The 22165-nt window shown below is 41.0% G+C and overlaps 1 protein-coding gene across 3 annotated transcripts in view; it reads left to right on the top strand.

Moving 5' to 3' along the window:
- Positions 1-22165, top strand: part of CORO6 (coronin 6) — a 133427-nt gene that overhangs the window by 89937 nt on the left and 21325 nt on the right. For all 3 annotated transcript variants that reach the window (XM_063450036.1, XM_063450034.1, XM_063450035.1), the window contains exons 4-5: positions 19692-19821; positions 21313-21494. In XM_063450036.1, the coding sequence (XP_063306106.1) occupies positions 19692-19821; positions 21313-21494 (312 nt within the window). The remainder of the gene's footprint in view (positions 1-19691; positions 19822-21312; positions 21495-22165) is intronic.

Genomic DNA, 22165 nt, shown 5'->3' with positions numbered 1-22165 from the left:
AAGCAGAGGGGGAGGCCTACCTTCCACCAATGGGTCGACAGAGTTGGTAAGATTTCTACCATGGAAACCCTTATGACAGCACTGCAAGAATGTTTGGAAAACTGCACCCAGACCTGGGCACCGTGGTTAATGTTTATCTCCCTGCCCGCCCCCCAGCGCCTTGTGCTCACACCTAGTGGGGCATCCCCCCTATACAAACCCCTGCCCATGCTCGGCACAGATACCTAACAGTAACTATTAAAACGGGCCCGGGGAGTGGACATGGGAGTGGCAGGTGGTGAAGGGTGAGGGGGAAGTTGGATGCACATGGAACGCATTGGTGGTGGCTGGGATCTGCTTCACGACTCTGCCCAGACAACCCAGAGGCCCATAAGACGCAATACTGCGTCAGCCATAAACCCCTGTTCAATACCACATCTCACAGACTCCTAGTTGCATGTCATTACTTTAAACGGTAACCCAGCAATATCAAACTAGATGCCCGGAGAACAATGGGACAGACCCAGCCAACCCCATGGTACAAAACAGAACTATTTCCCAACAAATGCCACCGCCCTAACAGGAATGACCATTCCAGGGCCACTCCCCACAAGGGCACTGCACACTATGCCCCACGACACTTCAGCACATAGATTACGTACTCCTTTGAGGAGACCACCAACAGGACAGGAAAAATAGGAGAACATCATACCCTGGCACACTAGAGACACGCTCACATATAATACCTTGGACGAGCCCCATGGCCATGATTATTGTTGCTCGCAAATGCCTTATACAAATGAAACGCATAAACTGTGACTTAGTCTTACTTCATTATGGTTCATGTCAGGCCAATAACTTTAACGCTGCTTGTTTGAACTTCTGCATATCCCACTGTTCGAACGATACGACAGATTTGCACTCATTATTGTCTCTGTAACATATGTGGATGTCGACCCTGTACTACTTCAGTGTACCATACTGATAAATGTTCACTTTTTCTCAAACAACAAAACCAAAAGTAAAGATTCTCATAAAAAAAAAAAAAGAAACTGACGTGGTGCCTAACATAGGGACAGGATGTTAGTGGCATAGTGCAAGGGTGCTATGTATGTATCTAGCCATGCTTAATCCGTACCATTCTACAGACCCTTTACTCTACCATGGACTATTAAGGATAGGGTTAATTGTTGTATCACTAGAAAGCAATGCTCTTCCACTGACCTTGTTATAAGAGCAAAAAAATAAATAAAAAAATTGTGATATATTTTCAGGCCAGAGAGTTGTAGATATTAATTTCTGGCCTGGTTTTTAAATGTACAAAAAAATTTTTATGTTTGTACTTCCCATGAAACCACGGAATTTGTGTATTGCTGTAAAGAGAAGAACTATCTTTGTTTAAAGCATAATGCTATGAATCCCACATAACACCAGCATTTTGCCCTTTTATGTCTTCTCCAAATGCTTGTTTCTGACTGCTACTGCATGGCGAAGGAATGGGGACTCATACCAGACACACAGCGCACTAACAGTGGGTGTTAAAATGATTTTAGAAGTTAAATCAGAAGACACATAGATTATTAGGGTTTTGCTCAAGTTACTCAGCCCTCTCACTATTCAGTGCTGGAATACGAAGACTCAATTCCTATTTGATTAAGTAAATGTTCTTAGATCATCAGATGTGTTCTGTATTTTTTTTTTTTTTTTTTTTTTTTACAGACCATAGAAGGAAAACCATTATGAAGGTATCGTATATCTTGTAAGCCTGAGATAGACTTATTAAATGCTTTAAATACTCTGTGTTCTGTAAGAATTAAACAATGTTTTGGCATCGGAATGTGATGTCCATAAATGTGCCAGAGAGGAGCATGGATAAAGACAAATCATTGAAAGATTATTCTCTAAAACCTCTTGCCAGGTATACAAGTACTATAAATACGATGTAAGTACCATAGAAAGTATAAAAATCCTAACATTTTACCACCCGGAGCACACCATGAAGTTACAGAGTGCTTATACTTCAGTCCATTCTGCATGTAGAAAACATCACTAACCAGAGAATAGAAAACTAGTGTTTTCCTTTTTTTTTTTCAATTCTTTATTTTATTTGTGCTAAAGGTAACAACCGCTTAGCAGTGCCACAACAGCATCTGCAGGCGTATTTATTGCATCTTACAGTATGGCATGTAAACAGCACATTTTGATTTTTATAATATAACGTAAAGGTCATAAGCTTGAAAACATTCGCAGTTAGTACTAGACGTATCAGGTCTAATGTTAGTTGGACAGTTGTACACACATAAGCTTGAATTTCGCTCAGTAAGTCAGAAGATTAGTAAATATATCGAGCTATAGCAGAAGATGAGATTCACAATATGAAATAGTAAGCCAAGGGAACATCATAGTGTGTCTTATAGTTAACATCATTCAGGGTCTGTTCCCTAAGATTATATAAGCAAAAGTAAGAGTATGCCAGGGCTGCTTAAACAGTGATATGCCTTACTTGTCTGCCCAAGCGGTGATTAAGCAGTGCATATCATGTTGGAAAACTAGTGTTTTCTATAGAACATTTTCCTTTTTTTTCTTTTTTTTTTTTTGAGGGTATTACTCCATTGAGCCTCTTCTATCCATATGCAGAATAGGCTCTGATGGACAAAGACATTGCTTTGGGAATTTTATATTTTCATTTTTTTTTTATTTTTTTTTATTTTTTTATAAATGTTATATTTTTGTGCAATGTATTATATGCTTTGCTACTGTCGGTCTGACTGTATCATGTTTATTTTATATATATATATATTTTTTTTTTATATGTTTTGTTGTTATACTCACTTTTTGAATATTTTTGAATTTCAAATTTAATTTGTTTAACCCCTTAAGGACCAAACTTCTGGAATAAAAGGGAATCATGACATGTCACACACGTCATGTGTCCTTAAGGGGTTAATGTAGAACTTATCTCCCGTTTTTGTTAATTGGCTGCTAGACACTGCCGGAACTTCCTGTGTGTGGTTAAAGTTTTAAAGTTCAATTTACAGAGCATGAAATAAAAACTTATAAAGCAAGTTAATACCTGATTGAAAATGAAAGCATTTCTTTTCATGCAGGCTGTGTGCAAGTCACATGCAGGGAGGTGTGACTAGGGCTGCATAAATGGAAACATTGATTTAACTCCTAAATGGCAGAGAATTTAGCAGAGTGACATGATCTATACACAAAAACTGCTTTATTAAGCTAAAGTTGTTTTGGTGACTATTATATCCCTTTAAATTTGAAACTCAATTCTCACTGGACTGAAACCCCGTTACCTTCAAATGGTGCTCCCGTGCAGAATGGGTATTCTTACCTGCTTCCTGCTCTGTTCCTTGCTAATTGCACATGTGTCGCTGGCCACATCCATGCTACTTTACTGTATATGTAAATGTTGCCTGTGTATCTACTACAGTCTCATTTGATCTCCAGCAGATCCTCAGTGCATAAGCCCATGGGTTTTTTGGAGCAGCCAAATGATGTTCTATTAACCCCTTGAGGATCGATTCTGAACTGTCATAACTTAAAACGAGCAGCGGGAGCGATCAAAGATCGCTTCCGCCAATATACCGCTGTTACTATCTGCCAGGCATGTAAGGCAGATAGTAACAGACACTTATTATGTTTGAGCGACACGCAATCGCTCATTATTGGCTGCTGTCAAACTGGGTGTTACAAACACTCGCTTTGACAGTGATCTCTGCCCCTCTCTCCTCTGTAGGGTTTTGGGAGGGAGAGAGACAAAGATTGATAGTTTGTTGCCAGAAGTGCCAGAACCTGTGAAAAAATTAATAAAATTCCTTTTTAACCCCTTCCCTGCCAAATACTGTTACAGCAGTGCATTTGTACTGTCTGTATTTATTTATTTTTTTGCCCTTAAAGGAACACTATAGTCACCTAAATTACTTTAGCCAAATAAAGCAGTTTTAGTGTACAGATAATTCCCCTGCAATTTCACTGCTCAATTCACTGTCATTTAGGAGTTAAATCACTTTGTTTCTGTTTATGCAGCCCTAGCCACACATCCCCTGGCTATGATTGACACAGCCTGCATGAGAAAAAAAAACTGGTTTCACTTTCAAACAGATGTAATTTACCTTAAATAATTGTATCTCAATCTCTAAATTGAACTTTAATCACATACAGGAGACTCGCAGGGTCTAGCAAACTATTAACATAGCAGGGGATAAGAAGATCTTAATTAACCCCTTAAGGACACATGACATGTGTGACATGTCATGATTCCCTTTTATTCCAGAAGTTTGGTCCTTAAGGGGTTAAACAGAACTTGCAATAAAGAAAGCTTAAATACGGCTCTCTTTACAAGAAGTGTTTATGGAAGGCTGTGCAAGTCACATGGGGGGAGGTGTGACTAGGGTTCATAAACAAAGGGATTTAACTCATAAATGGCAGAGGATTGAGCAGTGAGGCTGCAGGGGCATGTTCTATACACCAAAACTGCTTCATTAAGCTAAAGTTGTTCAGGTGACTATAGTGTCCCTTTAAGGGTTATTTTTTGTTAAAAAAAACTATGTATTAGGTCATTTTAGTCAGTTTTAGTCATTTTAGCATAGGGTTAGGTAGATTGTAAAAAAAAAAATAATAAAAAAATGTGTGTGTGTGTTAGTAATTTGTTAGTTTAGTCAGTTATATGGGTAGTTAGGTAGTTGATAAAATATGCAGCATATGTACAGTTTGGAGGAGGCATATGCCCTCTTGGCATCAGACTTTGACGCCACTGACACTGCCTCCGATTTTGACCCAGGTCAGTTTTCTGACATGTCTAGAGACAAGTCTTCTGTGTGTGAGCCGACTGCAAAAAGAATCTGTGCTTCCCCTGCTAAATGTGGAGGAGGACTGGGTACCTCCACAGTCAGCTGAGCCCAACATCCCCCCTTTTAGTGCCAGGCATTAATGTCAATGTGCATGACTTCTCCCCTATGCAATATATGGAGTTATTTTTAGGGGATACTATCTGGGACGAGATTGCTCCCAGACTAATCTATATGCTACCCAATTTATTAATACCAATCCAGGTAGTTATGTAGTCAGGGAACATGCTTGGCATCCCACAGATGTCCTTGAACTGAAAAAATTCTGGGCTCTTACAATGCTCATGGGGATTATAAAGAAGCCATCAATTGGTTCTTACTGGAGCACTAACCCTATCTGTTCTAATCCAGTGTACTCCCAAACCATGTCTAGAGCAAGATATGAGTTGCTGAACCGCTGTTTACACTTTAATGACAATACCCTCTGTCATCCCAGAGATCACCCCCAATATGATAGGCTTTATAAAATACACCCACTGGTAGACCATCTTCAAAACACATTTTCTGAAGTTTATACTCGCCAACAAAATATATCAATTGATGAATTGTTAATGAAATATAAAGGGAGATTAGGATTCAAACAGTACATCCCCTCAAATCGCTCTAGAAATGGCGTAAAATTCTACAAACTTTGCGAAAGTGGCTATACAATTGCCTTTCGCATAAATGAGGGGAAAGATTGTCAACTGGACCCTCCTGGCTTTCCGGACTCTCTAGGGACAAGTGAGAAAATAGTTTGGGACCTACTGATCCCCTTTTTCAATAAAGATTACCACCTTTATGTGGACAATTTCTATAGCAGTGTCCGTTTGTTTCAAACACTTTGTGGTTTGCAGACACTGGCCTGCGGCAAAAAATGCAAAAGATTTCCCAGACCTCTCATACAGGCCAAATAAAAAGAAAAAGGAGAATGCAAAGCTCTGCCCAAAGCTGAAGTGTTAATAATACAATTTAAGGACACGAAAGAAGGTTAACATGCTAACCACCATCCACGGCGAAACAATGTCAGACGTCCCTGTCCGAGGCAGAGTACAGACCAAACCTGTTTGCATCAGGGCTTATAACATGCACATTTGGCTGATCAGCTGATAGAGCCATATCTGATCTTAAGAAAGACGAAAGCCTGTTATAAAAAGGTGGCTATCTAGTAACAACAAGTAACAACGCACAGTTCATTTTTACTTTTAAAAAAAATGAATCCAGGAAGAACCACCTTTCTCCAATTTCATCTCAAGCTGATTTCAACAATAATTTATGAAGATGGTCAGGTTCCAACAACAGTGCTACAGGATTCCAGAGTTGGGGCTACACATTTCATTTTCAAAATACCGACAACTGGAAAAAAAAAAAGCCAATCCCCAGTAATGTTACAGAGTCTCTTACAAAAAAGGGAAAAGGTAAAAGTGGGTGTCCGCTTTTACTGTCCCGATAGCCCTTCAAAACCTGGACTGTATATTGGAACTTGTTCAAAGCTCTACCACACAGAATATACCTTTTTATAATACTTGTTCCTCATTTTCTTTACTTTGTCTTTTGAAAGCGGCAAATTTCTGTTAGTCAGTTTCCTTCACCCAAATGTCCAGTTAGATTCTTTTTGCAGGAGTTAGTTTAGAGATTGCTGCTAAATGTGCATTAGATACCTGCACATTTGTTCTTTAAAAAGTTAAAAAGTTTTCTGGCAGTAATATATAATCAGCGGGCTAAAATCAAAACGCAGAATTCAAAAATTACCACCACGCACCTTATCTGAATTTTTCTTAGCGCAATGGTTGGGGGAAGGAAGTTAAAACACCACATATACAATACCCTGACATGTCTACTTTATAAAATATATATACTTGTATGATGGTAACATTAACTGGGGGATGCAAAAATACGCCAAACTGAAGATAGGCCAAGCATACCTATATATCAAGTTAAAAAACTGACATGCACAAGTCTATATCGTGGCCTTTTAGCCTCCAAACAACCCAGCAAACCTATGCATGGGTGGTATCACTGTACTCAGGAGATGTTGCTGAACACATATTGCTGTGTTGTTCGGCAGTGACACATAACAGGATCAGTTAATTCATGCCTAAAGTACAATATGTGTGAAAAAAAAAATACCCAAAAGTTTGACAAAGGCTGCTGGTAGAATTAGTGCGTGAAAAGTGTTAAAGTACCACCATTTAAAGTACCCTGGGTTGTCTACTTTTCAAAAATATATGGTTTGATGGGGGTAAAATACATTGGCTCATGGGCGTCCGCAGGAATTTTTCTAGGGGGAGAGCATAATTGTAATGACAATTACAATTATGCTTGGCCCCTTTTTAAGTCATGAAGGGGAGCGGCATAGTCGTCATCACATAGAGCCAGGGTGACCAGATTTTGGAAATAAAAAAACGGGACACCCATTAGGCAAGGAGGCGAGCCACGGAGAGATCAACATGACGCTGGAAAAAAGGTGAGTAAAAACACATTTTTAACACGGGTTGGGGGGGAGGGCAGGATACATAAATAGCGTTTTCACAACTATGGAACAAATTAAAGGAACATTCTGGTCACCATAACAACTTCGACTAAATGAAAATGCTATGATACCAGGAGGCCCCTGGGCGCTCTCTTTCCTTTAAGGGGTTAAACCGCTCTCAAATGGTTTAACCCCAAAGACTTCCTCCACCTCCAAGTCGCTCAGTGGTATTCGGCTTCTGAAACAGTGTCAGGAAGTACAGATTGACGTCAGGCATAGGTGCCGCTGATTGGCTAGAGTGGTCAGCTGTGCTACTTTCTGCTTATTTTGCTCCATTCTGCTCCTTTATCTTTCTGATCCATTTCTGCTACTTTCGCTCCCTTCTGCTCCTTGCAGACCCTTCCTGCGCCTTGCAGACCCTTCCTGCTCATTTCTGTTCTTTTCTGCTCCTTCTCCTACTTTACCTTTGTGCTCCTTCTGTCCCTTCCTGCTTCTTGCTGCCTCTTTATGCTCCTTCTCCTACTTTACCTTTGTGCTCCTTCTGTCTCTTCCTGCTCCTTGCTGACCCTTCCTGTAGGCTGTCTTCCCCTCATGCCTCACTTGCCTAACCTGTAGGCTGCCCCCCTGCCTCACTTACCTGATCTGTAGGCTGCCCCCCTGCCTCACTTACCTGATCTGTAGGCTGCCCCCCTGCCTCACTTACCTGATCTGCAGGCTGCCCCCTGCCTCACTTACCTGATCTGTAGGCTGCCCCCAATTCCTTGATTACCTAACCTGTAGGCTGCCCCCAATTCCTTGCTTACCTAACCTGTAGGCTGCCCCCAATACCTTGCTTACCTAACCTGTAGGCTGCCCCCCATGCCTAACTTACCTGACATGTAGGCTGTCTCTCCCCCCCATGCATCACCTACCTAACTTGTAAGCTGCCCCCATGCCTTACTTACCTGATCTGTAGGCTGCCCCCCTCGTGCCTAAGTTACCTGATCTGTAGGATGTCTCCCCCCCATGCCTCATTTACCTGATCTGTAGGCTGCCCCCCCTATGCCTCACTTACCTGATCTGTAGACTACCCCCATACCTCACTTACCTGATCTGTAGGTGTTCTCCCCCATGCCTCACTTACCTGATCTGAAGGCTGCCCCCCCATGCCTCACTTACCTGATCTGTAGGCTGCCTCCCCCCCCCCCCTCCATGGTGCTCCACCTTGCCCACCCCTGCGGACGCCCATGCATTGGCCCACTTCAAAAATGTCCCAAATGGGACATTGGCGTAGGTTGACTACATGTCAATATTCAAAGTTGAAAAATGGATATGCACACCTGCCAAATGTGGCCTTTTAGCCCCTAAACAACCTGACAAACCTATGCATGGTATCACTGTACTCAGGAGATGTTGCTGAACACATATTGGGGTGTTGTTTGGCAATGACACATAAGAGGATCTGTTAATTCATGCCTAAAGTACAATGTGTGTGGGAAAAAAACCCACAAACAATTACTACCCAAAAGTTTGTCAAAGGCTGGTGGTAAATTCAGTGCATGAAAAGTGTTAAAATACCAGCATTTAAAAAACCCTGGGTTGTCTACTTAACAAAAAAATATAGGGTTTGATAGGGGTAAAATACACTGGCCTGCTTAAAAATTGTCCCAAATAGGACATGGGCGCAGGTTGACTACATGTCAAAATTCCAAGTTGGAAAACGGAAAACGAATATATGCACCTGCCAAATGTGGCCTTCTAGCCCCCAAACAGCCCGATAAGCCTATGCATGGGTGGTATTGCTGTACTCAGGAGATGTTGCTGGACACATATTGTGGTGTTGTTTGGCAGTGACACATAAGAGGATCTGTTAATTTATACCTGAATTGCTATGTATGTGGAAAAAAAACTATGAAATTATCCATGCGAAGTTTGGCGGTAAAATGTCTGCATAGAAAGTGTCTTCTTCCTGTGTTTTCTCTCTCTTTGGGGGGTGCAAAGCTGTGTGTATGTATATATATATATATATATATATATATATATATATATATATATATATATATATATATATATATATATATATATATATATATATATATATATATATATATATATAATTTTCTCTGGGTATTTATGGTAAAAAGGCTTATATTCTCGTTTATGGAGCCGGAGCACCACACTTGCACATCTGTCCGGGCGCTTGTTGTTTTTAAAAGTAGCCTTAACGTTTGGTGTTATATTTTCTTAATGCTACGTGAAACTGTGAATGTGATATTATGGGCAGTCTAGGGCTGCTAGTATATACTTCTTGTCCTTATTCTGTACACATTTCAGACCTCATATTATTTCCTATTCACTTCTTTCATAACTAACAAGCCTACTTACTAAACTAAGAATCCAAAGTAAATTCGAAGTGGATTTTAAAATAGACAAACTGAAAAAATTCTTCTAACTCAGCTATGCTTTCAGTTTGACTGCTCTGGCCTTAAATTTGAAATTCACTTTGACTTTTCACGTTGGTAAATAACCCTGTTGTTGATCGAATACAATGTAATAAATAAGAGTCACAGTTGTCTACTTTAAAAAAAAAAAATATGTACATGTTGGGTGTGATTCAGAGTTATGAAAGATAAGTGTTACAATGTCACTATTGATCAATTTTATAAAAAAACAGTATATAATTGTACTCATTTTTTATATAATTTGTATGGGAACAGTAAATGAGAGAGAGGAAAATTACAGCTAAACACAAACACCACAAAAGTGTTAAAACAGCCCTGGTCCTTAATGTACAACATGGCCAAAACAGTCCGGCCTATAAGGGGTTAAATTAATATTTAAAGTCCATGAAGAGTTTGTTTATTACTTATTGCATACGTAAGTTTATTACTATTAATTACTTGGAAACCAGAGTAATCTGAATGTACCTTTCCTGGTTAAATACTTTGTTATTATTATTAATTACTTATGTGGTTCTTTGTAGCCCTAAGCCCGTCACTGAATACTCAGTGAATTATTGAATCTGACTCTGCTTTGTTTTCTTAGCAACTTTTCTGGAATGTGGGTTATGTATAAAAAGTGTTGTGTTCACTTTTTAGGAAGTTTATCTGGTGCTTTTTTCCTATTTGTGCCTATTTATTCCCTTATTTGCGTTAAAATATTCCTTACTACGTATCTTCCATAATTTTATTTTCAGGTTCCATTCTGGTTCTTTTTTTTTTTTTTTGGTCTGGTTGACAAATTTGCGCTTTCCATGTTTAAAAAAGTGGCACAAAAATTTACATTTTTATTCTCAACATTTTTTTTTTTTTTAATTATTTTAGTAGTGCAGGTAGACACAATATTTCAAGCGACAAGCGCCACAACAGCGTATTTCAAGTTTTTTACATGGTAGACAGTGGCATGAGAATTTGCACAATTTTTATATTTAACAGCTTAACTAAACAGTTGATTTGTCTTAAGAAGGTTGAGTGAGATAAAATTAAGTAACGATGCTGGTTGCACAGCTAGATCGCCTGTGCTACTTGTGCGCCATTTTATGTTTTTGTGTGCACAGATATGTAAAATGGTATGCTTAGCCACAATAGCTTCTGCAGGCACAAAATATCACGCAAGGACATTGTCCTGGCTTTGGTACACAAGCACATTTTCAGTTTAACAAGAGTAATTCAGGCTAGCATGTAATTATGTCCCAGTAGTTAGGGTGCGCTTAAACTGACAGGTAAGACAGGTAAACTGGACTTAACTAGGTAAAACAGTATGAGTTAGTTACATGTTGGGAGATAATAAAAATAATAATAAAATAGGTAGACTATTATCTAAACATTTCTGCTTCATTTAAACGTTGCTTTGTAATATTAAGACTTGGGTATTGGTGCTTGTATGGCCCTAAACATCTCACCGAGGCATTCACACAGATATTATAATACCACCTAAGATTGTTATCGCATTATAAAACTCAAATATAACTTTAAATATAACTTTATCACAAGATGGCCGCAACAGAAGCTACAGCAAAACCTGTTCCAGGTAACTATAGTGCTGGTGTATTATCCCCTTACACTTTCTTGTAAGATGTACGCCAGACAGTCAATGCATGTTTTGTTGAAAACTATATGGATACTGTACTGCTTGTGCTTAAAGTGTAGTGTCCTAGTGCGTGGGCAGGACATTGCGTGTGTCCATGAGTGGTAAGGGATGGTTGAGTTAATGGCACGCTGAGTTAGCTGTCATGTTAGGTGCTTGAGATATTGTTAGGCGCTTAGATAAAAAGAAAAAATGCTGAAATAAAACAACAGCTTGTGTCTGATCATGGGTCTTAGACTTCCACAGCGCCTGCATAGCTTGTATCTGTGACATCGAGGAGTCAGCCTGATACTATACTGGTAAACCAGTGAGCTAGAAAATCACAGTATGCGAGGCAGATATGTGTCAGGCCTAGGAAGCAAATAAAATGAAAATAACATAAAAAATAACAAACCAAACAAAGTCAACGGAAAAGGCATACATCATGTTACATTAGGAAGCGGTAGGTCTTGGCTTAATGAGCAGTGAGTAACCTGTCCCGGTGCTCAGCCCATACCCTTTGGGGGTTAAGATGTAAGCATGCTTACAAACGCCCGGTCGTGACACATGTCCCATGCGCAAGAGTCTCAGTCCCGGTATCATATATAAGTGAGGGCATGCTGTAGGCATCATCCCGTCCTGAGCCCGGTATATTGCGTGCTTCAGGCACTTTGCTTGCTTGGTAAGGTGGCAGGCTCTGTTTTCCCTGACCTGTTGCTTGGTCGCTGACTTAGAAACATAGAAACATAGAAACATAGAAACATAGAAACATAGAATGTGACGGCAGATAAGAACCATTCGGCCCATCTAGTCTGCCCAGTTTTCTAAATACTTTCATTAGTCCCTGGCCTTATCTTATAGTTAGGATAGCCTTATGCCTATCCCACGCATGCTTAAACTCCTTTACTGTGTTAACCTCTACCACTTCAGCTGGAAGGCTATTCCATGCATCCACTACCCTCTCAGTAAAGTAATACTTCCTGATATTATTTTTAAACCTTTGTCCCTCTAATTTAAGACTATGTCCTCTTGTTGTGGTAGTTTTTCTTCTTTTAAATATAGTCTCCTCCTTTACTGTGTTGATTCCCTTTATGTATTTAAATGTTTCTATCATATCCCCCCTGTCTCGTCTTTCCTCCAAGCTATACATGTTAAGATCCTTTAACCTTTCCTGGTAAGTTTTATCCTGCAATCCATGAACCAGTTTAGTAGCCCTTCTTTGAACTCTCTCTAAGGTATCAATATCCTTCTGAAGATAGGGTCTCCAGTACTGTGTACAGTACTCCAAGTGAGGTCTCACCAGTGTTCTGTACAATGGCATGAGCACTTCCCTCTTTCTACTGCTAATACCTCTCCCTATACAACCAAGCATTCTGCTAGCATTTCCTGCTGCTCTATTACATTGTCTGCCTACCTTTAAGTCATCAGAAATAATCACCCCTAAATCCCTTTCCTCAGATGTTGAGGTTAGGACTCTATCAAATATTCTGTACTCTGCCCTTGGGTTTTTACGTCCAAGATGCATTATCTTGCACTTATCCACATTAAATGTCAGTTGCCACAACTCTGACCATTTTTCTAGTTTACCTAAATCATTTTCCATTTGGCTTATCCCTCCTGGAACATCAACCCTGTTACATATCTTAGTATCATCCGCAAAAAGACACACCTTACCATCAAGACCTTCTGCAATATCACTAATAAAAATATTAAAGAGAATGGGTCCAAGTACAGATCCCTGAGGTACCCCACTGGTGACAAGCCCAAGCTTTGAATATACTCCATTGACTACAACCCTCTGTTGCCTGTCACTCAGCCACTGCCTTACCCATTCAACAATATTGGAATCCAAACTCAAAGATTGTAGTTTATTGATAAGCCTTCTATGTGCAACAGTGTCAAAAGCCTTACTGAAATCTAGGTAAGCAATGTCTACTGCACCACCCTGATCTATAGTTTTAGTTACCCAATCAAAAAAATCAATAAGATTAGTTTGGCATGATCTCCCTGAAGTAAACCCATGTTGTCTCTGGTCTTGAAATCCATGTGTTTTTAGATGTTCAACAATCCTATCCTTTAACATGGTTTCCATCACTTTCCCCACTACTGAAGTAAGGCTTACTGGCCTATAGTTGCCCGACTCCTCCCTATTACCTTTCTTGTGAATGGGCACAACATTTGCTAACTTCCAATCTTCTGGGACTACTCCTGTTATCAATGATTGGTTAAATAAATCTGTTAATGGTTTTGCTAGTACACCACTAAGCTCTTTTAATAGCTTTGGGTGTATTCCATCAGGTCCCATTGACTTATTTGTCTTTACTTTTGACAGTTGAAATAGAACCTCTTCCTCTGTAAACTCACGTGTAATAAATGACTCATTTATCCTTTTTCTTAACTGAGGTCCCTTTCCTTCATTTTCATCTGTAAATACCGAACAAAAATATTCATTGAGGCAGTCAGCTAGACCTTTATCCTCATCTACATACCTTCCTTCTTTTGTTTTTAATCTAACTAATCCTTGTTTTACTTTTCTTTTCTCATTTATGTATCTAAAAAAAGTTTTGTCCCCCTTTTTTACTGACTGTGCTATTTTCTCTTCTGTGTGGGATTTGGAAGCTCTTATAACTTGCTTAGCCTCTTTCTGCCTAATCTTATAGGTCATTCTGTCTTCCTCACTCTGGGTTTTTTTATAATTACTAAATGCTAACTTTTTGTTTTTTACTATTTTGGCCACATCTGCGGAGTACCACAGTGGTTTCTTGAATTTTTTGCTTTTACTGACAAGCCTAATGCAATTTTCTGTTGCCTTCAGTAGTGCAACTTTTAAATAATCCCATTTCTTTTGGACTCCATATAAATTGCTCCAGTCTGATAATGACTCCTTTACACATATTCTAATTTTAGAAAAGTCTGTTTTTCTAAAGTCTAAAACTTTTGTTTTTGTGTGGTGTGACTCAGTCACTGTTCTTATATTAAACCACACTGACTGATGATCACTGGATCCTAAACTTTCACCTACAGTAATATCTGATACCAAATCTCCATTTGTTAACACTAAATCTAGTATGGCCTCTTTACGAGTTGGCTCCTCAACGACTTGTTTTAGAGACAATCCCAGTAGGGAGTTTAGAATATGTGTGCTCCTGGCACAAGTAGCTATTTTTGTTTTCCAATTCACATCAGGAAGATTAAAGTCACCCATGATGATAACTTCCCCCTTCATTGTCATTTTAGCTATTTCTTCAACTAGTAGATTATCTAACTCTTCAATTTGTCCTGGGGGCCTATAAATCACACCTACACGAGTTACTGTGTGATTACCAAATTCTAACGTAACCCAAACGGACTCTATGTTCGCCTCACTAACCTTTATTAGGCTAGATTTTATGCTATCCTTTACATACAGGGCCACCCCTCCCCCTTTCTTGCCTTCCCTGTCTTTTCTATATAAAGAGTACCCTGGTATTGCTATGTCCCAGTCATTTTTCTCATTATACCATGTCTCAGTAACAGCGACTAAATCTACACTATCAGTTGCCATTATTGCCACAAGTTCATGGATCTTATTCCCTAAACTGCGAGCATTTGTAGACATGACTCTAAGCTTATCATTTTTTAACACACTTGCTACAGGCACCTTCTGTCCTTGTTTTGGGGGACAATTGGATTGATGTTTTATCACCCTTTTGCCCCCCCCTCCTAGTTTAAAAACATCCTAGCAAAACCTCTGAACTGCTCACTGAGAACATTTGTTCCCTTTTGAGAAAGATGCAAACCATCTTTTTTGTACAGTTTATTTCCATTCCAAACAGAGCTACCATGAGCAATAAAGCCAAATCCTTGCTCCCGACACCATTCACCAAGCCACAAGTTAAAGTCCCTAATACGCATCCGCCTGTCGTTCTGAGTGTTATGCACAGGCAGAACTTCAGAGAATGACAGTGTGGAAGCAACCTGCCGTATATCATTGGCAAAAACACTAAAAACTTCCTTAACCTCTGAAACCTCATTGCAAGCCAAGTCATTTGTCCCTAAATGGACAAGTACATCCAATTCCCCTTCCTGCTTTGCTTGCTTAACAATATTACAGATACGTCTCCTGTCTCTGTGAGCAGTAGCTCCGGGAAGACACCTCACAAGACCACCATTGTCCATCTCCACACCTCTTATGATGGAATCCCCCAACAACAACTGCTTTCTATTAGGCCTCACCATAGTCTTCAAGCCTCTCTGCACAACACCACTAGCCTCAGTGCCTCTCTGCACAACACCTCTAGCCTCAGTGCCTCTCTGCACAACACCACTAGCCTCAGTGCCTCTCTGCACAACACCACTAGCCTCAGTGCCTCTCTGCACAACACCACTAGCCTCAGTGCCTCTCTGCACAACACCACTAGCCTCAGTGCCTCTCTGCACAACACCACTAGCCTCAGTGCCTCTCTGCACAACACCACTAGCCTCAGTGCCTCTCTGCACAACACCACTAGCCTCAGTTCCTCTCTGCACAACACCACTAGCCTCAGTGCCTCTCTGCACAACACCACTAGCCTCAGTGCCTCTCTGCACAACACCACTAGCCTCAGTGCCTCTCTGCACAACACCACTAGCCTCAGTGCCTCTCTGCACAACACCACTAGCCTCAGTGCCTCTCTGCACAACACCACTAGCCTCAGTGCCTCTCTGCACAACACCACTAGCCTCAGTGCCTATCTCCAGGACACCACTACACTCTGAAAGTGCAGAAAATGAATTATGTAGAACAACAGACTGTGCAATATGCCTTTTATCCACAACTCCAAGTCTACCAGATCCTACAGTAATCCATCTGCCATTCCTAGTATGTCTCTGCGGCAATGGCTTTGCAGCAGTTCCAGCCTGAATTTGTTTACCAGATAATTTACAAATCTCAGACTTCAAAAATACAATCTCCTGCCGCAAGATAGAGAACTGTCTACAGATTAGACAACAACCAAACCTCCAAAAAGTGGAACGTGAAACAAATGCAAAGCAACTATTACACTGAACTAAGTCTGCCATTCCAATGAGGCGAATAATTTAAATCAAACAAATTTTACCTTTTTTTTTTTTTTTTTTTTATTTATCCTCCTGGATACCTCAGATTACCTCCAGTTTATCTCCAGAATATCTCCAACCACACACACACTTAGAAGCAACACTCTCCAGAATATCTCCAACCACACACACACTTAGAAGCAACACTTAGATGAAGCAACCAAGCTCTATTAGCCAAGCTAATGACAACAGCCCTTATATACTCCTCAAATCACCTCCCACTAGGAATGTTTAACACCTGGGTAGGCCTCTGCTTATTAGCAAACAATAGCTAATTTAAATAGTAATCAATAGCAAGTAGCTACCTAATCCAAACAAATGCCTTATAATTACCAACAGGAAATGAAACCTTGTGCAGTCAGTAACCTTTTCCTACAGATGAATCTTACCTGTAACAGTAAAAAAGAACTCTTAGCACAACTCTTAGACAGTTGAAGCTTCTGTAAAACTCTCCAGAATATCTCCAACCACACACACACTTAGAAGCAACACTTAGATGAAGCAACCAAGCTCTATTAGCCAAGCTAATGACAACAGCCCTTATATACTCCTCAAATCACCTCCCACTAGGAATGTTTAACACCTGGGTAGGCCTCTGCTTATTAGCAAACAATAGCTAATTTAAATAGTAATCAATAGCAAGTAGCTACCTAATCCAAACAAATGCCTTATAATTACCAACAGGAAATGAAACCTTGTGCAGTCAGTAACCTTTTCCTACAGATGAATCTTACCTGTAACAGTAAAAAAGAACTCTTAGCACAACTCTTAGACAGTTGAAGCTTCTGTAAAACTCTCCAGAATATCTCCAACCACACACACACTTAGAAGCAACACTTAGATGAAGCAACCGTCTGTAAACGCCGGTATTCCAGGAACTAGGCTGCCCGCTCCGGTCACTGTCAGGAATCCGTGCTGGGTCTCCATGGAGCTTGCCCTTAGGGGCAGTGTTTGATGGTGTGTTTGTGATCCACTGTCGGCTCTGCTGCGTGGGTGTCTTCTGGGTGCTCGGAGTGCTTGTGCGATTGTGTCCCCTTCTGAGGCGCCATGTGCGGGTGAGCCGGAGCGACAGGAACTTCCCGCCTCGCCGCCATTTTGGGGCCTTCATCTTCTCATGAGTTGCAGGCATCTTTCGCTTGTTTAGGGATGGCAATAGAGGTGAGTGATCATTAGGCTGCTGTTGTGCAGTGACATGCATTCTCCCCTCCAGGTTGCGCCAGGACTTGGCAAAGGCTCTGTGTCCGGACGTGGGCTGATCAGGGCATCCATTCCCGGCCAGCTGTCGTGCTGTAGGTGTTCTGGACCTCTCACTAGCCTGTGGTGGCTGGAGTTTGCACTCTAGTCGGGCCCAGAACTGCTCCCACATGGCTTCAAACCTTGCGTTGGAGGCCGCAACCCAGTCGTCTGGGGGCTGTTGCTGTGCTTGGGCAGTGTTGCAGTCGGCCATTTTAATCAGGCCTCGTGGATCACACTTGAGGTTTCGTGCCTTGGTGCAGTGCGTGGCTGGATGTTTTCTGGTCGGTTTTGTGGACCGGGATAACCCCCACCGGTCCTGGGGGGGGGAGGACTTATTCCGGGGGTTCCAGTCCCTGCTTTTGTGCCTGGGGAGCGGCCGTCTCCCAGTGGCTCAGTGGTAGGTAGGCCGCAGGCCTCGGTGTGTCCAGTTGGCCCCGCCGGTACTCGTGTGGGGTACCGTTCGGTGCAGCAGCCTCTCCCGGTTGTGACTATCCAGGTCTGCGGCTTGTGAGTCGTGGTAGCTGGGTGTAATGCCCCGATTTCTGTTCCCAGACGTGGGAGCTCTCGGCCAGCACGTCTGGGCTGCTCAGTTGCTTGGCTCCACCCCCCTATTCTCAACATTTTCCACCACTGTCAGACTGGTGGATTTTCTGAGAAAAGCAAGTGGCTTTCAAAGTTTTAATTTGAAGGAATATTAAAATCTGCAAGCAATGATAAAATAATAGGGAGGAAAAGGTGTCAAAAAATGATTATTTAGGTGCAGTAGGAAAAGAAAAATCAGTTTACTATTGTATAAAGATGGAGTCATGGCCAGTTCAAGACATTGTGCTGCCTGGGTCCAAGGATGAAAAGCTGTCAGTGGGTGTGCTGGGGATGCAGCATTTGTCTGTGTGTGTGCTGGGGATGCAGCGTGTATCTGTGTGTGCTGGGGATGCAGCGTGTATCTGTGTGTGTGCTGGGGATGCAGCGTGTATCTGTGTGTGCTGGGGATGCAGCGTGTATCTGTGTGTGCTGGGGATGCAGCGTGTATCTGTGTGTGCTGGGGATGCAGCGTGTATCTGTGTGTGCTGGGGATGCAGCGTGTATCTGTGTGTGCTGGGGATGCAGCGTGTATCTGTGTGTGCTGGGGATGCAGCGTGTATCTGTGTGTGCTGGGGATGCAGCGTGTATCTGTGTGTGCTGGGGATGCAGCGTGTATCTGTGTGTGCTGGGGATGCAGCGTGTATCTGTGTGTGCTGGGGATGCAGCGTGTATCTGTGTGTGCTGGGGATGCAGCGTGTATCTGTGTGTGCTGGGGATGCAGCGTGTATCTGTGTGTGCTGGGGATGCAGCGTGTATCTGTGTGTGCTGGGGATGCAGCGTGTATCTGTGTGTGCTGGGGATGCAGCGTGTATCTGTGTGTGCTGGGGATGCAGCGTGTATCTGTGTGTGCTGGGGATGTAGCGTGTATCTGTGTGTGCTGGGGATGCAGCGTGTATCTGTGTGTGCTGGGGATGCAGCGTGTATCTGTGTGTGCTGGGGATGCAGCGTGTATCTGTGTGTGCTGGGGATGCAGCGTGTATCTGTGTGTGCTGGGGATGCAGCGTGTATCTGTGTGTGCTGGGGATGCAGCGTGTATCTGTGTGTGCTGGGGATGCAGCGTGTATCTGTGTGTGCTGGGGATGCAGCGTGTATCTGTGTGTGCTGGGGATGCAGCGTGTATCTGTGTGTGCTGAGGATGCAGCGTGTATCTGTGTGTGCTGAGGATGCAGCGTGTATCAGTGCGTGTGCTGAGGATGCAGCGTGTATCAGTGCGTGTGGTGGGGATGCAGCGTGTATCAGTGCGTGTGGTGGGGATGCAGCGTGTATCTGTGTGTGCTGGGGATGCAGTGTGTGTCTCTGTGCTGGGGATGCAGCGTGTGTCTGTGTGTGTGCACTATGCACATGAAACCCTGCAAGGAATGAACATGCTTTTAAGGTGTTTTATTATTTTCTTTTTCTAAATTTCCTAATTAATGTTTTAACACAATAACTTTGATCTGATAGTTGTTGTTTTTCCCTAGGTTTGGCAAATTCCAGATTATACACCAGTACGATCAATAACAGAACCTATTGTGACCCTGGAAGGTCACTCCAAGAGAGTTGGTATAATCACATGGCATCCTTCCGCTCGCAATATATTACTCAGTGCAGGTAATAATCTATTGCAGAATAGTTTCTGAGCATAGATGGAAGTAACCATGGGTGTAATGTGACTCCATATCGTAAGCATCAAATCCCTATACCATCTGCCATATTGTAAAGTAGTAATTACGGTTTGTGATGACCACAGAAATTACCAACAATCCACCATAAAACAACAGCATTTATACTAATCCATATTCCCTAGTATTGTTGGTGCACAGTGTCAAAAAGTAGATATTCCTGCATTTGCTACTGTCCAATTTGTGGCCTTTAAAGTGACGGCTGTCATTTGAATTAAATAAGGTATTATACACTAAAACTGGAATTATAGAGAACAGACAAAGTATAGTATACATTTTAGGCCCGTATAATTGACCTAGATAATTACCTGACTTTCAATTCAGCTATTTTGAACTCAAAATGATGCTAGTTTCACCATTCTCCATAATTCCTGTTGTATTTATTGTTGAAGCAACACTTTGTGATTAATTATTAGGAACTTAGAATGTTTTCCTAATCATATAACCATTTAAACGTTTCTTTGGAAGAATATTTATTGCAAGTAAATTAAGCGATATAACACTGGAGGCCCTGACGCATCTCATATTTTTGCTGTATTTTTGGTCACATTTAAAACTTAGTTTTCTGTAATTTTTTTTTTTTTTTTTCTGCATTCTGTTGGATAACTCTACCCCCATAGCCACTTCCTCCCTGTTCTACAAAAGTTTTCCTGTTTGCAAAATAAACAATGCAGCTATAAGAGATCCATGTGAGCTGAGCTGCTGACTAAACGCTGACTTAACACAGCCAACCACGGTCCTATTAACACCTGTATAGTATATCAAAGCTTTGCTACATGTAGAAAAAAACATTATCAATATGAGGCCCAAGCTAATCAATTGTGCTGATTGTGTTAGTACCTTGAGTCTCCTTCTAATGATTCTGTTTATTGAAGGTTGGAATAATATTATGCATGTTAATTGTGATATTTTTCACAGTTTTACATTTTACAAAAATGCTTAACAGTTTCATGTTTAATTATTTTTATGCTTAAGCTTTATTTATTTTTCATATGTCACCATTGATTATAATGGGTGCTATATAAACTCTTGCCCGATCTGTCTAGCAGTGCATCAACGCATTAAAGGAAAACTTTTCCAAACACAGCCACATAGTAGCTCAAGTGATTAATTATTGCTGAATATGAATATATATGGTAAACAAAGCATTTGGAAACCAGATTTTAGCTAAAAATTTTCTTCATTATAATGTATCTAATTTGCATATGATAAACAACTTTAACATAAAAACAATAATCTAAGCTTACTGCTTGCATTTGAATCTGTGGTTGAGAATGGGAATGCTCTTTGGAACCAGTGGAATCACTGTAGTGTGTAGGGTTCTGGAATGTATTGGGGAAAAAAAATCATAAGATTACTCTCAAAGAATTGTGTTTTTTTTCTTCCATTTTTTTTATACCCTTTCTAAACTTGCTGTTAGGTAGTGATAATGCAATAATTATCTGGAATGTCGGAACAGGCGAGGCTTTAATTTCCCTTGATGAACTACATACTGACCTCATTTACAATATCTGCTGGAACTACGATGGAAGCCTCATCACAACTACCTGCAAGGATAAGAAAGTCCGGGTCATTGACCCACGCAAGAATGAGATTGTGGCTGTAAGTGTCTGGCTGTCCTTCCACCTTGCTATCCTTTGATGATCCTCCTTTTCGCTTTAAAGTGGATGTGTCATGTTATTATTTTCTAGTGTAATACAATTCTTTTTCAAAATTTAGATTTTTTTTCTTTTCTTTCTCAAGAGGTGTCCTATTTAAATGGAAATAACAAGAGAACAATTTGACATTTTTATTGCCCGTCTTTCTCAAGGGCAGGTAAGCTCCCAGTACTAAGTTCTTGTCCATTTTATCACAATTTATTGTGTAAATTGACTGCTGGCAAATGTCAGTTAGATCATCCATTAAATGAAGGAACCCTCTAACATTAACAATAAATATATTTTTGCATTGGAGTGTTATTGTATATAAGATTCTTGGCCTGACCGACATTAGAGGCATTGTGTCAGACAAATGTAGCCATTGCCATTTCTCTGAAACGGCAATATTTTACATGGTCAAAAAAACAGGGACAGCATCTGTGCACCAAAACCATTTCGGATGAAGCGGTTTTGGTGCCTAGAGTGTTCCTTTTAGGAACACAGATTGATTGTATTGGAATTTTACTGAAATCCCAACCCTGTCAAAAGATATACTGAGACACAAAGTAGGTCTTACTTTGTCTCTGTGTTTTTCCTCCGCTTGACAGAAAGGCGGAGCCACTGCCGCCAAGCTCG

This window comes from Pelobates fuscus, chromosome 1 (genome assembly GCF_036172605.1).
Source record: "Pelobates fuscus isolate aPelFus1 chromosome 1, aPelFus1.pri, whole genome shotgun sequence".
Taxonomy (NCBI): domain Eukaryota; kingdom Metazoa; phylum Chordata; class Amphibia; order Anura; family Pelobatidae; genus Pelobates; species Pelobates fuscus.
The sequence above is the reverse complement of the archived record's forward strand: the minus strand, read 5'-3'. Positions and strand labels throughout refer to the sequence as shown.